This window comes from Squalius cephalus (assembly GCF_949319135.1).
Source record: "Squalius cephalus genome assembly, chromosome: 22".
Classification (NCBI taxonomy): Eukaryota; Metazoa; Chordata; class Actinopteri; order Cypriniformes; family Leuciscidae; genus Squalius; species Squalius cephalus.
Genome location: NC_137143.1, coordinates 32,938,712 through 32,953,804, shown reverse-complemented (window position 1 = coordinate 32,953,804; position 15,093 = coordinate 32,938,712). Strand labels below are relative to the sequence as shown.

Here is a 15,093-nt window from a genome sequence, read left to right as displayed (position 1 = left end):
TGATGCATGAGCTGTGATAGCTGGAGGCAGTGTGTGTGTGTGAGTGTGTGTGTGTGTGTGTGTGTTTCCCATGATGTATCGAGAGCAGTGTGTGAGTGTGTTGCACAGGACAGAAGAGTGTGTGCTGACCCACATTCAGTTCGTCGTGTCTAACGGCAGACTGTTTTCACTATTTACACGACCAGTCAAAAGTTTTGGATGTTAAGATTTTTAATATTTCTAAAGAAGTCTCTTCTGCTCACCAAGGCTGCGTTTATTTGATTAAAAAAATAATATTGTTAAATATTATTAGGATTTAAATCAACTGTTTTCTATGTGAATATATAGTAAAGTGTCATTTATATTTATATTATAATATATTATATTATATTTAGAAATAGAAAGGTTTTGTAACATTAAACTCTACCGTTCAATAGTTTGGGGTCGATAAGAATTTTTATTTTATCTTTTGGGGGGAAATAAATAAAATAAATCAATACTTTTATTCATCAAGGATTAATTAAATTGATCAAAAGTGACAGTAAAGACATTTATAATGTTACAAAATATTCTGTTTCAAATAAATCCTGTTTTTTTTTTTTACTTTCTATTCATCAAAGAATCCTGAAAAATAAAATGTATCATCTGTTTCCAACACTGATAATAATCATAAATGTTTCTTGATCATCAAATCCTCACATTTGAGTGATTTCTGGAGGATCATGTGACACTGAAGACTGGAGTAATGATGCTGAACATTCAGGAATAAATTACAGTTTACTATATATTCACATAGAAAACAGATGATTTACATTATAATAATATATACAAATTTTACAGCTTCTTTTTTTAATCAAATAAACACAGCCTTGGTGAGCAGAAGAGACCCCCCCCCCCCCCCCTTCTGTTTTTCTTAATTCTGTATGCTTGAAAAATCATCAGTAGAAATACAGTAATAAAATAAAAAAATAAAAATCTTACTGGTCCCACACTTTTGACCCAGGTATTAAGACTTGAATGGCTTAATATTTAAATAACGTAAATCTTCCATGAGTTTTCTGCTACATATTTCAGTAAGAGACATAATGTACGTTATATGAGGCCATACAGTCTTAATTCCTGGGGTTCCCTTTAACATCGGCGTCAGCGAACCCTTACACTGCACCACTTCCAGTGATCCTCTCTTTATAATAATGGCAGCTTCGCCTCTCCAAGAAAACCAGCTCTAATCTCCATGTGAACACAGTTCTGTTAGCATCAGAATAGCTCCTGCTTTATCTCACGACCTGATTTCTGTGCTGTCGGGTGTAATGCATGTGGGCGCTGGTGAAGCAAACGCAGTCTATAAGTGTTGATCTGCATCGCTAAACGACGGTTCAGGCGTTGGTGAAGCCCTTTTAGATGCTGCGTTTCTGTTCGCCATGTTGAAAGAGAGAATGACACACTGTTAATCTCCCACTCGTCCCTGACGCACAACGCCGGCCCTCGGGGAGCGGATAAATCCACACACAGACTCACTCTTTACACTGACAGCAGTAACTGGTGCTCTAAGTAGTGCACTTTCTGCAGCATTAGAGGATCTCCTGTGAGTGTGTACAGGGATACAGATCGCCATCTATTTTGGGCGAGCGAGCTGTGTGTGTGTGTGTGTGTGTGTGTGTGTGTGTGTGTGTGTGTGTGTGTGTGTGTGTGTGTGTGTGTGTGTGTGTGTGTGTATGTGTGTGTGTGTGTGTGTGTGTGTGTGTGTGTGTGTGTGTGTGTGTGTGTGTGTGTGTCTCTCTCCGGATGGGAACTCTGAGCAAGTGAATCCGGGCGACCTCCTTCATTCATAACTCTGGTGTGCAGGGACTCTCTGCTGTCGGACTGACTCCAGTGAACACACTGATCATGTTCTGTCTAGAGCTCAGCGCAGGATTACAGCCGGATGTGTTTAAGCTTTCACCTGCCGGTTTGAGCTCGTCCTCATCACATTAGATGGTGGTGCGCCGGATCCCACGGGACGGTTTGCTGATTTTACCGTGGTAAACACACACCTGTGCCGGGCCGTGAACACACACCTGTGCCGGGTCGTGAACACACACCTGTGCCGGGTCGTGAACACACACCTGTGCCGGGTCGTGAACACACACCTGTGCCGGGTCGTGAACACACACCTGTGCCGGGTCGTGAAGGGTCGTGAACACACACCTGTGCCGGGTCGTGAACACACACCTGTGCCGGGTCGTGAACACACACCTGTGCCGGGTCGTGAACACACACCTGTGTCGGGTCGTGAACACACACCTGTGTCGGGTCGTGAACACACACCTGTGTCGGGTCGTGAACACACACCTGTGTCGGGTCAAACACACACCTGTGCCGGGTCGTGAGTGTCGGGTCGTGAACACACACCTGTGTCGGGTCGTGAACACACACCTGTGTCGGGTTGTGAACACACACTTGTGCCGGGTCGTGAACACACACCTGTGTCGGGTCGTGAACACACACCGTAATTGTAATTATTTGAAATCATTAACAAAAAAATTATTACTATTTTAAAGGCCCGATGAAATCTGTTTATTTCTTCCCATATTCCTTTTTTTTTTTTTTTTCTGTTTTACTTTTTCTGTGGTTTTTTTTTTTTACATTTTAATAGTTAAATAAAATTTTAGAAATCAAAAAGCATGTCTTAATTAATTGAAATCATGAAACTTACACAATTTAACAACAATTTATTTAAGGTTTAACAAAATTGTATTTTTAATGCCCTTAGAAATGCATTTTATTTTTCCCAAAAGTTTTCCATTTTAATTGTTTAATTTAATTTTAATAATCGAAAAGCATATCTAATAAAATTTTAACAACTTCTTAATTTATTACATTTGTTTTACAATAATATAAGGCCCTATGAAGTGTTTTATTAAATAGTACACTAGATGTGTGTTTTAGTTAGCACATCATATTTCTTTATCATTATGTGTGATTATTCTGCTCTACTTCAGTTATTGCCTTTAGAGTAAACTCGGTATTTAATGGCTCTGTTTATATTTCATAATACAGAAGGACGAAGTTGTCAGCTGTTTGTTTGGCGAACTGTAGGTTAATTGTTTTTACGGCTCATTATGAGCAGCTCATCTCATTCATATAGTGTGTGTGTGTGTGTGTGTGTGTGTGTGTGTGTGTGTGTGTCAGCTATTTCACAGCAGCTGTGAATGCGTTTCGTCCAATCAGAATCCAGTTTATAATGTTATTTTGTCTGTTTTGAACTTGTTTAATACCAAACGGATCGTCTTCTGCTTTGATCCATCAAGATCAAATAAAAAGAAAATAACCAAATTGCATATTGTATAAAAACACATTTTCATTCGTGTCAAATTAAATACGGAGCCTGAGAATACCAGTATTAATCAGCTTTATTTGTATTTTTTTGTATTATGTACAGGATTTTTGAATAATATGTGACCTAAGATTTAAATGTTTATAATGACCGAAGAAATAAATTACTACTACTACTACTACTACTATTTCAATTAGCAGAAATGTTTAGTTAACGATAATAACCCTGGAATGAACATGTTTCCAGTGTTCCTCAAACGTTTATCCAGCTAATCTTCTAAAACCGCTCAGATATGCTAATGTCGGAGATATGCTAATGTCGGAGATATGCTAATGTCGGAGATATGCTAATGTCGGAGATATGCTAATGTCGGAGATATGCTAATGTCGGAGATATGCTAATGTCGGAGATATGCTAATGTCGGAGATATGCTAATGTCGGAGATATGCTGATTGGATGAGCTAATGAGTCGTGAGTTTATGGTCTTGAATCGCTCTCGCTTGTCTACAGTTCAGAGCTGTGAGTGTGTGAACACAGAAACTTCATCGGGTCGAAGCGCTCAGACATTTCTAACCGCAACAAACCACAGCTCCTCCTGCAGTGAACCTTGCTCAAGCAGAACACACACACACACACACACACACACTGTTGTGCAACGAGTGCTGACGTCACACTGAGGCGCATGAAGCCGCTGTCACGATAACTAGCATGTTTTCGTCTGTATGGTTTCATTGTTTGAATGCATTAAATGAAATGAACTAACAATGAATAAAATATATTTTCACAGCATCTCTTAAACCTGGTCAGTGTTGATGTTACTGTTAGTTCACAGGCATCTGCTGATCTTAACTTAAGATTTTATAAATGCATTGTTGAGTAACTAAAATGCTCTGGATGTATTCACGTTAGCTAATGTAACTAATGCTCTGAAATAATCTTAACAAACGAATCCTTAAAGTGTCACCAGCTTTTTACATTCATGATGATGAAGTTCAGTAATGAAAATAATGTGGTAATTAAGCTCATCTTCACCTCAAATTCACATTAATGAGGTTTGTCTTCTCAATAGATTCTTGATTCATTTTTAGTGTGCACTGCTATTCGGTTGTGTGTGTGTGTGTGTGTGTGTGTGTGTGTGTGTGTGTATAGGCTATTTATTACAAAAGGTCCCATTATGCACAATTTATATAATGCTTTATATATATATATTTTTTTTTTGTATTGTATTTTGCAATGACAATCTTGTGGTTTAAAATGTACTTTATTGTCATGAAAATAATGCGTACAGTTCTTACGGGCTTCATGTTCTGCTTCACTAGTGTGTGTAGGAGCATATCTGAGCCCGTGTTCCCGAGATTGAGCCGGTTGTGTGTGTGAATAATGATCTTGCGCTGGTTTCTCGTGGACCTGCTGGATGTTTGTTTGGTTCTGCAGACGAATCTCTCTCCGATTAGTGCTTGAGATTCGTCTGTAATCTGGCTGAACTGGTTTTGTTCTCATCGGTCACGGACAGACTGTTCTCACTGTCAGCGCTGCATCACAATAGCTGTGTTTCCATACACATATTTGCATGCGCATTTGGGGGTATATTACATAAAAAACAGGATGGAAACGGCAAGATGTGCATAAATTCTAAAAACTGAGACGGATCATTTTTTATCTGATAAGAAGACATGCACATAAACTACAATGAAACTACGATCAAAGCTCATGTGACTGCCTCAGCGTCGGCTGTGATTGGATAACTGGAGTAACCAGTGGACCAATGGCGTCGCAGCGTCTCTGATGTTGGTGGTGCACACACACACACACACACACACACACGAGTGTGTTCCCGAACGCCAGCATCATGATGGAGGGGAAGAGCACGATTGCAGAAACTTAGTTTTATTAATGATATTTTGCACCAGGAAGTGATGATTTTGTTCTCTTGAACACGTTGGATGGAAACGCTGCTTTATTAACATGATTTATGCTTAAGTTAATGATTAAGTTAAATTCACAACATTAGATGGAAACATAGCTAATGATTTTTATTCACTTTAATACATTATTGTGATTCATCAATGCACATTATTATTAATGGAAATGTTTCTCTTCATAGACTTTTATTTTTCAACCACTTTCATATAGAGAAACTTTTCATTATGATTATGAATGTTGGAAATTCTTCGTTGTTTTTTGTTCATATTTTAAATTAGGTTTTTTTATATGTTTTGTTTCGTTTTAGTTATAGTCATTTTTATTAGGGTTTGTTTATTGTCTATATAGTTTTATTGAGTTGTAGTAATTTTACTGCTTCAACTTATTCTAAAAGAAAACTGTGCAAACTAGAAATTTTAAATAAAATAAGTTTAATTTTAGCATATATTTTCTTCAGTTAATGTTTTCTATTTGAAGTCATGTTTTTCATGGTTTCAGTAAACGCTAGTAAATGATAATAACCCGGTGAGACATGCGCGCTTTAAATCGTTTTAAATCGTTTTGTGATATTCATCAGTAATTTGTGTGCAAACGGACCAGTTTTTAAAGCCCCCTGAAATCAAAACGTACGTTTTTTTGAGCTTTTAGTCTGAATATGTTAGCCTTAAGGTTATGAATAAGCTGGTCTGCTGCAAAACCATGATAAACATCACTTTTAGGAGATGCAAACATTCAAAACACAGTCTCTCACTTCCACTAAAATGGATCAGGGATTTTTATGACATCACCGCGTCTCATCACATCTTCTGTCCAATCACATGCTCTCTAGAATCTGAAGCTCCGCCCCCTATGCTAAAAACACCACCTGACCACAGCAACCGTTGACACACACTGAGCATTATGGGTTGGAGTGTGTGTTCGGTTGCTCAAACGCTCCAGTTTTGTTCTGTTTTCCAACTATAGTGTATCATCAGCGCTCGGATTCGCTTCCATGGTGCTGTCAGTCTGTGAGGTAAACTAAACGCTATTGGCTATTTAAAAAGGGGGAGGAGCCGTTCAATATGTCCCGCCTTAACTTCCTGTTTCAATGGAAATTACATCAACGCATCATTCAAAGCTGCGCGATCTAAGGCACTTCAGTTATTAAACACACTATAGATATGCTTATAAATCCAGACTAAAGCATTTATAGCTGTATTTATAAATGTCTATTAATGCTTTATAAAAGATTAATTAACTGTTTAGTAATGTTTATTTAATTGATTAATAGCGTGCAGTTAATAAAAAGCTTGACTCGTGGAAAGTGCCTGTGAAGTGTCTCGGGTCCTCGTGGGTCCTGCTGTTGGACAGGCATGTGGAGAGACGCCTCGGGGTCCTGCTGTTGGACAGGCATGTGGAGAGACGCCTCTGGGTCCTCGTGGGTCCTGCTGTTGGACAGGCATGTGGAGAGACGCCTCTGGGTCCTGCTGTTGGACAGGCATGTGGAGAGACGCCTCTGGGTCCTGCTGTTAGACAGGCATGTGGAGAGACGCCTCGTGGGTCCTGCTGTTGGACAGGCATGTGGAGAGACGCCTCTGGGTCCTGCTGTTAGACAGGCATGTGGAGAGACGCCTCTGTGTCCTGCTGTTAGACAGGCATGTGGAGAGACGCCTCTGGGTCCTCGTGGGTCCTGCTGTTGGACAGGCATGTGGAGAGACGCCTCTGGGTCCTGCTGTTGGACAGGCATGTGGAGAGACGCCTCGGGGTCCTGCTGTTGGACAGGCATGTGGAGAGACGCCTCTGGGTCCTCGTGGGTCCTGCTGTTGGACAGGCATGTGGAGAGACGCCTCTGGGTCCTGCTGTTGGACAGGCATGTGGAGAGACGCCTCTGGGTCCTGCTGTTGGACAGGCATGTGGAGAGACGCCTCTGGGTCCTCGTGGGTCCTGCTGTTGGACAGGCATGTGGAGAGACGCCTCTGGGTCCTGCTGTTGGACAGGCATGTGGAGAGACGCCTCTGGGTCCTGCTGTTGGACAGGCATGTGGAGAGACGCCTCTGGGTCCTGCTGTTGGACAGGCATGTGGAGAGACGCCTCTGGGTCCTGCTGTTGGACAGGCATGTGGAGAGACGCCTCTGGGTCCTCGTGGACGAGTCTCCACACTCACACCTTCACTCCGCAGAGTCTCGGCTAGAGCCGGGAAATGATCGAGGTCGTTAAACACACTTGAAGGAAATGCAAATGTGTTTTAATGGGTCACTCCATGATTAGCACACATTCTCCCATCATGCCCCACGGCTCCCTCTGGCCCAGCTCCTCTTCTGATTGGGTGTTTCCTGCAGGAATCTCGTGTGACGGTGTGTGTGTGTGTGTGTGACGGGGTTTCAGACATGGACTGATTCAGATTAGGGCTGAGAAACCATTAATTACATCCAGAATAAAAGTGTGTTTACATAATATATGTGTGTGTGCTGTGTATAATTATTTTGTATATATAAATACACACACATGCATGTTATATTTTATATTTATGTAACATTTTTCTTAAATATATACATGCATTTATTAATATTTAATCTGATATACGTTTATTTTTAAACATTTCTATATTTAAAATACATGTAATAGTGTGGAGAATGTAAGTACATGTACATGTTTGAGGAAGAGCTTGAGTGAGCTCGTGATGAAGTCTCGTTAGAATCGTGGATCTGCATCTTCACTGTGTTGTGCGTATATTAACGAGGAATGCATAAGTTGATAGGAAGTTGTCATGACGAATTAGTTTGTCGTTTGATGATGTTGTGTCTGATTTTAAAGCGGTTTAGTGTGTCTTTAATCGGATCTGAGTCGAGAGGTCGAGAGGTCACGTGTTTAGTGTGTTAGTCCAGTGTAGGGTTGCAAAATTATGGGAATTTTCAAAGATGGAAACTTTCCATGGGAATTAATGGGAATTTATGGGAATTAACAGGAATTTATGGGAATAAACGGGAATAAACTGGGAATTTTCAAATTTGAAGGTTGGCTCTTCATAGGGAACTTAAATATAGTTGAGGAAAGTATATTTTAGCATAATCTTGACTAAAACAAACAGATGCCATTCAAATACACTTGAATAAACATGCCATTCCTCAATCCCATGCACATAGCACACTGCTTACTGCACGGCTACTGAGACCACACCCCCTACTGGCACTGTGCACGCCTCCATCACATGTACAGAAGCCCAAAGCACAAGACTATTGAAGGCACACATTTGAGCCTGTGGACTAAACAAAGTGAAGTAAGTTTTGATGATATTATGGGGAAATATATTTATTAAATGTTTAAATTGCAAATATCACATACAAATGTGTTCATCTAGTAGATAGCAAGCTGATAAGTTAGATGCTAAATAAGCTAGCATAATTTTTTTTACCACACAAGTAGGGCTGGGCGGTATGACGGTATATATCGTTACCGCGGAAGAAAATGTCAACCGTAACAGATTTTTTTATTACGTGTATACCGCAACATGTAAATAAGTAGGCGTGGTTAACTCGCGTGCAGTTACTTTCAGAGTGGACGCGCAAGTGGTTGCCGTGGTAATGAATATTTCCAAAATTCCCCAGCTTAACTTCGCATGGAAATTTACCGGAAATGTTCCGCCCCTTTGCAACCCTAGTCCAGTGCCAGTTGTTTAACGTGTGTCTACACTAACCTGAGCCGCTTTAGCAGAGAGAGACACGCGGTGTTCACACACACTGAACATTTGTTTGTCCTAATTCTTCAGTTAGTAGTGTGTTAAACTGGCGGTTATGGAAAGGGGCGGGGCATTTCCCAAACACACTCAAAGCGCTCGACCAATCACAACACACCGCTCCAGCCGACCAATCAGAGCACAGTGTGCTTTTCAGAAGGAGGGGCTTCATAGAGACAGGAAGTAAACAGAGCGTTACTGACAGACTGGGAAGAGAGGAGCCGCAACAATGGAGAATATGAGGAGAATAATCAACATTCAAGTTCTAGTAGAGCCTGAAAACATCATCAAGACTGTAAAAGGGCAGAATAATGAAAGACAGAATCATCATCGGCTCATGCAGACTCTATTATATATTCATGATGTTGATCTGATTGTGTGTCTCAGTGTGGAGTCTGTTATGACCAGATCATCCTCTTCCTGCATTATGACTGTAAATCACGAACGGGCTCTTGCCCAAGATGACATTCAGAGACGGTGAGGAATTCCAGACATTCCAGGAAAACACACCGTAAACAAAGGAAAAGGGTCAGGTGATGCGTTCGGTCACATGGTGAGAAACCCAGGACACGATTAGTGGGTCAGTTCAGCGTTCGGTTTGTCGTCAAATCAAAGTCTGTTTCACGCTAAAAGATAATCAAGTGCACATCCACAATTATGACCTGCAAAAAAATCTTAAATATCTTAAATGATATTACAAGTCTTCATTATTTTAAGAGGTCTTAATGAGATTGTTCACTGTGGGTGATGAACAGATTTAATTTAAGCTTTTATTTACATGTAAATTAAATCGTGTCTAAAAACGGGACTGTGTCTCTTCAGAAGACTCGGATTAAACCGTTCGGTGTACATGGGTTTATTTGACCATCTCTTCATGAGCGCGTGTTTGATCTCCTCGTCTCTGAGTGAGCAGCTGTAGAGGAGCATCAGCCTTTCACAATAAGAGTCTTGGTGTATTTCAGGCTTATTTATGATCAGCCGTCCCGTCACAGAAGGGAACGACTATGAACATTATTTACAGTCCATCATTTCATCCCTTAAAACTCCTCTTTGAGCACCAAATGACATATTTAAAAAAAAAAATCCTTCATGCTGGACACCCTTGCCTCATTTAGTATTCGCGGTTCTATGAATATGCAAATGAGCCCCGCCTCCACTATGAGCCCAGCGATCCACATGGTTTGTCTTAAAGCATATTAAAACATAGACATATATACAATATTAAAAGCTGGATTTTCTCCACGGAGGACTTTAACACATTGAGTTTATAGATTTTACTAGGATCAGCAACACATTATCTAGTGTCTTTAAACACATTATCAGCAAAATCCAATATCGATTGACCTCTTATTCATAGATTAGGACACAAACGTAAATTTCACTACATATGTTTATATTGAATAAAACATTTACGCAGTTACGCTGTTTTGGGTTGAATGTTTGGAGATGCTTGGTTTATTTCGAGATTGTCTTAAATTTGACTTCAGAAACTCTGATCTGTGTCATTTCTGAATTGTGATACGAGTTAATATTTGACATGTGTTTGTTTGCAGGCTCAGATCGCGTTCCTGCAGGGCGAGAGGAAGGGCCAGGAGAACCTGAAGAAGGACCTGGTGAGGCGGATCAAGATGCTGGAGTACGCCCTGAAACAGGAGAGGTCAGTCGAACACACACATCTCATTTGATTTTATGCCGTGTCTATGCTAACATCATGTAGCCTGATCGTTCCTATAATTACTCACACTCTCTCTCTCTCTCTCTCTCTCTCTCTCTCTCTCTCTCTCTCTCTCTCTCCTCTCTCCTCTCTCACTCCTCTCCTCTTCTCTCTCTCTCTCTCTCTCTCTCCTCTCTCTCTCTCTCTCTCTCTCTCTCTCTCTCTCTCTCTCTCCTCTCTCCTCTCTCACTCCTCTCCTCTTCTCTCTCTCTCTCTCTCTCTCTCTCTCTCTCTCTCTCTCTCTCTCTCTCTCTCTCTCTCTCTCCTCTCTCTCTCTCCTCTCCTCTTCTCTCTCTCTCTCTCTCTCTCCTCTCCTCTTCTCTCTCTCTCTCTCTCTCCTCTCTCTGGGCTCATGATGAGTCACACTCTGCTCAAATTATACATGTTCTCTGTCACTGAGATGAGGGAACCCTCTGAAAGCTTCTACTGCAGCGAACGCACACTAGAATAGAGCTCTAAATGATGACGAACTCTAAATCCGCGAGCGCCTGCAGCTGTCAAACCCAGTTCTGCATCAATAGTGAGGTTTCTCGGCCGTCATAAAGCTTCATAACTCACTGATGTAGCGTCTCATGAACTGATATGAGGAGATTTGTCATGTCATGTTCTCATTAAGCAGTCTGACGTGAGTTCGTTTACTGTTACCAAGCAGCGTCTCATTAATATTGAGTTCATCTGATGTGCTGACCTGTGGTATCATATTAGATATGCTGTTTTTAGACATTTTATCCGTTTAAATCAAGGGTATGACTGCAAGTTACTATTATTTTTCACACTGGTTTATTAAATTGTGTTATTTGGTGCGATTCATTAATTTTACAGTGGATTTAGAACAGCTAAGGGGGTTTAGGCACTCCACGTCGAGTCTAACAACGGCCCTCAGCTGTTCTACATCCACTGTAAAACACTGTAAAACACTGTAAAACACGGCTTCAAGGGGCTTTAAGACAATCCATGTGTAAGTTCATAAGTCGACAGCATTGCTGAGTATTTCCTCCTTAAAACTGCAGTGAACCAAAGACAGTCTCAAAAACACGCTTTGAAATCGCTGGTGTTTCTGACGTCACAAACTACCTTGTAACCAATCAGATCAACCTGTGATCGTCAGCCAGTGGATCTCTGAGCTGAGGGAGTGAGTGGAGGCGGGGCTCATTTGCATATTCATAGACCCGCGCATACTAAATGAGGCAAGGGTGTCGAGTTACATTCAAGATATTTTAAGGCATGAATCCTTTTTTTTTTTCAAGGAAAAAACGTTTAAATATGTCATTGTTGTGATCAAAGATGAGTTTTAAGGGATAAAATGATGGACTACAGGGGGACTAATAAATCGAGTGAGTCAGTGATTCAATGACTCATTCAATGTTCAATTGCTGAATGAATCAGTTGTTTGACGAATCAGTTGTTTGACGAATCAGTTGTTTGACGAATCGGTTGTTTGACGAATCGGCTGTTTGACGAATCAGTTGTTTGACGAATCGGTTGTTTGACGAATCGGTTGTTTGACGAATCGGCTGTTTGACGAATCGGCTGTTTGACGAATCGGTTGTTTGACGAATCGGCTGTTTGACGAATCAGTTGTTTGACGAATCGGCTGTTTGACGAATCAGTTGTTTGACGAATCAGTTGTTTGACGAATCGGCTGTTTGACGAATCAGTTGTTTGACGAATCAGTTGTTTGACGAATCGGTTGTTTGACGAAACAGTTGTTTGACGAATCAGTTGTTTGACGAATCAGTTGTTTGACGAATCAGTTGTTTGACGAATCGGCTGTTTGACGAATCAGTTGTTTGACGAATCGGCTGTTTGACGAATCGGCTGTTTGACGAATCGGTTGTTTGACGAATCGGCTGTTTGACGAATCGGCTGTTTGACGAATCGGTTGTTTGACGAATCGGTTGTTTGACGAATCGGTTGTTTGACGAATCGGTTGTTTGACGAATCAGTTGTTTGACGAATCGGCTGTTTGACGAATCAGTTGTTTGACGAATCGGTTGTTTGACGAATCGGTTGTTTGACGAATCGGTTGTTTGACGAATCGGCTGTTTGACGAATCGGTTGTTTGACGAATCGGTTGTTTGACGAATCGGTTGTTTGACGAATCAGCTGTTTGACGAATCGGCTGTTTGACGAATCGGTTGTTTGACGAATCAGTTGTTTGACGAATCAGTTGTTTGACGAATCGGCTGTTTGACGAATCGGTTGTTTGACGAATCAGTTGTTTGACGAATCGGCTGTTTGACGAATCAGTTGTTTGACGAATCAGTTGTTTGACGAATCAGTTGTTTGACGAATCGGCTGTTTGAATGAATGATGGGAGTCTGAGTAGGTACTACATCTTTAAATATGAACGTACTTCATAATCCTTAAATTGTCCATCGAAAGCGCACTTCAGAATCTCACCGGAAGTAGTAGAGCATCCGTGGACTTTTCGTCTTCTGTATTTCAAATAATTTACAGTAGGGAAATATTCAAATTCAGACTCGGCATGTGACCTGCTGCCCCCTACTGGCGTTTTTAGCTTTATATTTTCAGTATCATTTAATTATTTTATTATATTTATTCCACCTCTGAGCTGCACTAAACTGTAGATGCAGCTTCTGAAATGATGGCCACATTGTAGCCTTAAAAAAATGTTTTTGCAAAATGAGTAAATATTGGTTATTGCGCACGCATGTAAGGGTTAATGCCCTTCGAGGTGTCCATTGTCAGGTATTAATGGACGACGGCGAGGCGTGAACCGTCCGACGCGCAGCGGAGACAATGGACACCTCGAAGGGCATTAACCCGCTTATACCATGGTCACTTGCCAAATAACACATTTTTAAAACATTAGTTTTAATTAGTTTTACAATCGAAATCTAAAGTTTTTACAAACAATAACTTGGTTTCCCTGGTTACGCCTGACGGTTTATTTACTAGGTGTCCTCTATCGCTTTTTAATGGACACCCTGCAGCCAATCAGAATCGAGTATCCACCCAGACCATGGTATAAGCGTGTTTAACACGCGGTCTGGACAGTTCATATGCATTTACATGCATAATGCAAATTCTCACGTGAAGTTTTAGCACAAGATTATAACAGAAAGATGTTAATTATGCGCTGAGGAAGAACACACCTGGCTTTTTTAATTAATTATTAATTCCTCTGCTGAAAGCTTGTTAATTAGTTTTAGGAATCTGAGACGCTTGCTGTCTTAGGGGTTACTAGAGTTCAGTCTCGTTTACCGTGGTATTCGTGGTATTCCCTCGCTTGATCCGATCCTGAAGGAAAGACTCCTCACACTCACGCGGAAATTTATAGAATCTTCCCACACGCATGTGCGGCGACTGCGTGATGCGAGCGAGTGTCACCGTGGCGACTGCGTGATGCGAGCGAGTGTCACCGTGGCGACTGCGTGATGCGAGTGTCACCGTGGCGACTGCGTGATGCGAGTGTCACCGTGGCGACTGTGTGATGCGAGCGAGTGTCACCGTGGCGACTGCGTGATGCGAGCGAGTGTCACCGTGGCGACTGCGTGATGCGAGTGTCACCGTGGCGACTGCGTGATGCGAGTGTCACCGTGGCGACTGCGTGATGCGAGTGTCACCGTGGCGACTGCGTGATGTGAGTGAGCCTCTGTCACCGTGGCGACTGTGTGATGTGAGCGAGTGTCACCGTGGCGACTGCGTGATGCGAGCGAGTGTCACCATGGCAACAGAAGCTCAGTGTCATCACTATCCATTCTTAAATCAAAGCTTAAAATATATTTTATGAAGGCCAGACACTACAGGCAAAAACAGTGTTTTTCATGCACATGAAGTGTTTTTTCAGACTAGTGGACAGAAAACATCCCAAATACACTTTCAACTGCATCTTTTAGAGCACTTTATCCATTAGCATCTGCAGATTTCAGTGACGGTCTGTATCTTTAAAGGCCGTTTTTCTCCTACACTGAGCCAGAAATCTCCACTTCAGTAACACTGACATACACCAAACTTTATTATTATTATTATTATTATTATTATTATTTATTCATGCTGGTTTTCATTGAATTACTTAGTTTTGTGTTTGTTATTTGATAGATCATAATCTGTTCTGTTTATTTGAGTGTAATGATCTGTACAGCACTTTGGTCAACCCAGAGTTGTTTTTAAATGTGCTTTATAAATACATAATGAAGTGAAACGTGTTTCTCTCCTCCTCAGGGCGAAGTACCACAAGCTGAAGTACGGGACTGAGCTCCATCAGGGCGACATGAAGCCTCCCAGCTACGACTCCGGTGAACCAGCTTTACATCCACCACTACACTGATGACTTACCCATGAGCCTCCAGGAGCGGTCCTGCCAAACATGCTGTTCTTACTCAGTGTTAGTCTCCTTTACAGTCCAAATATCTAAAAATACTTGAATCAAGATGCTTTTACTAGATGAGTAAAATGACATAAGATTTCTGGGTAAATAAATCA

At 41.3% G+C, this 15,093-nt stretch overlaps 1 protein-coding gene across 2 annotated transcripts in view; it reads left to right on the top strand.

Annotated features, from left to right (window-relative positions):
- Positions 1-15,093, top strand: part of strn (striatin, calmodulin binding protein) — a 51,590-nt gene that overhangs the window by 9,765 nt on the left and 26,732 nt on the right. For both annotated transcript variants that reach the window (XM_079856490.1, XM_079856489.1), the window contains exons 2-3: positions 10,484-10,587; positions 14,833-14,906. In XM_079856490.1, the coding sequence (XP_079712616.1) occupies positions 10,484-10,587; positions 14,833-14,906 (178 nt within the window). The remainder of the gene's footprint in view (positions 1-10,483; positions 10,588-14,832; positions 14,907-15,093) is intronic.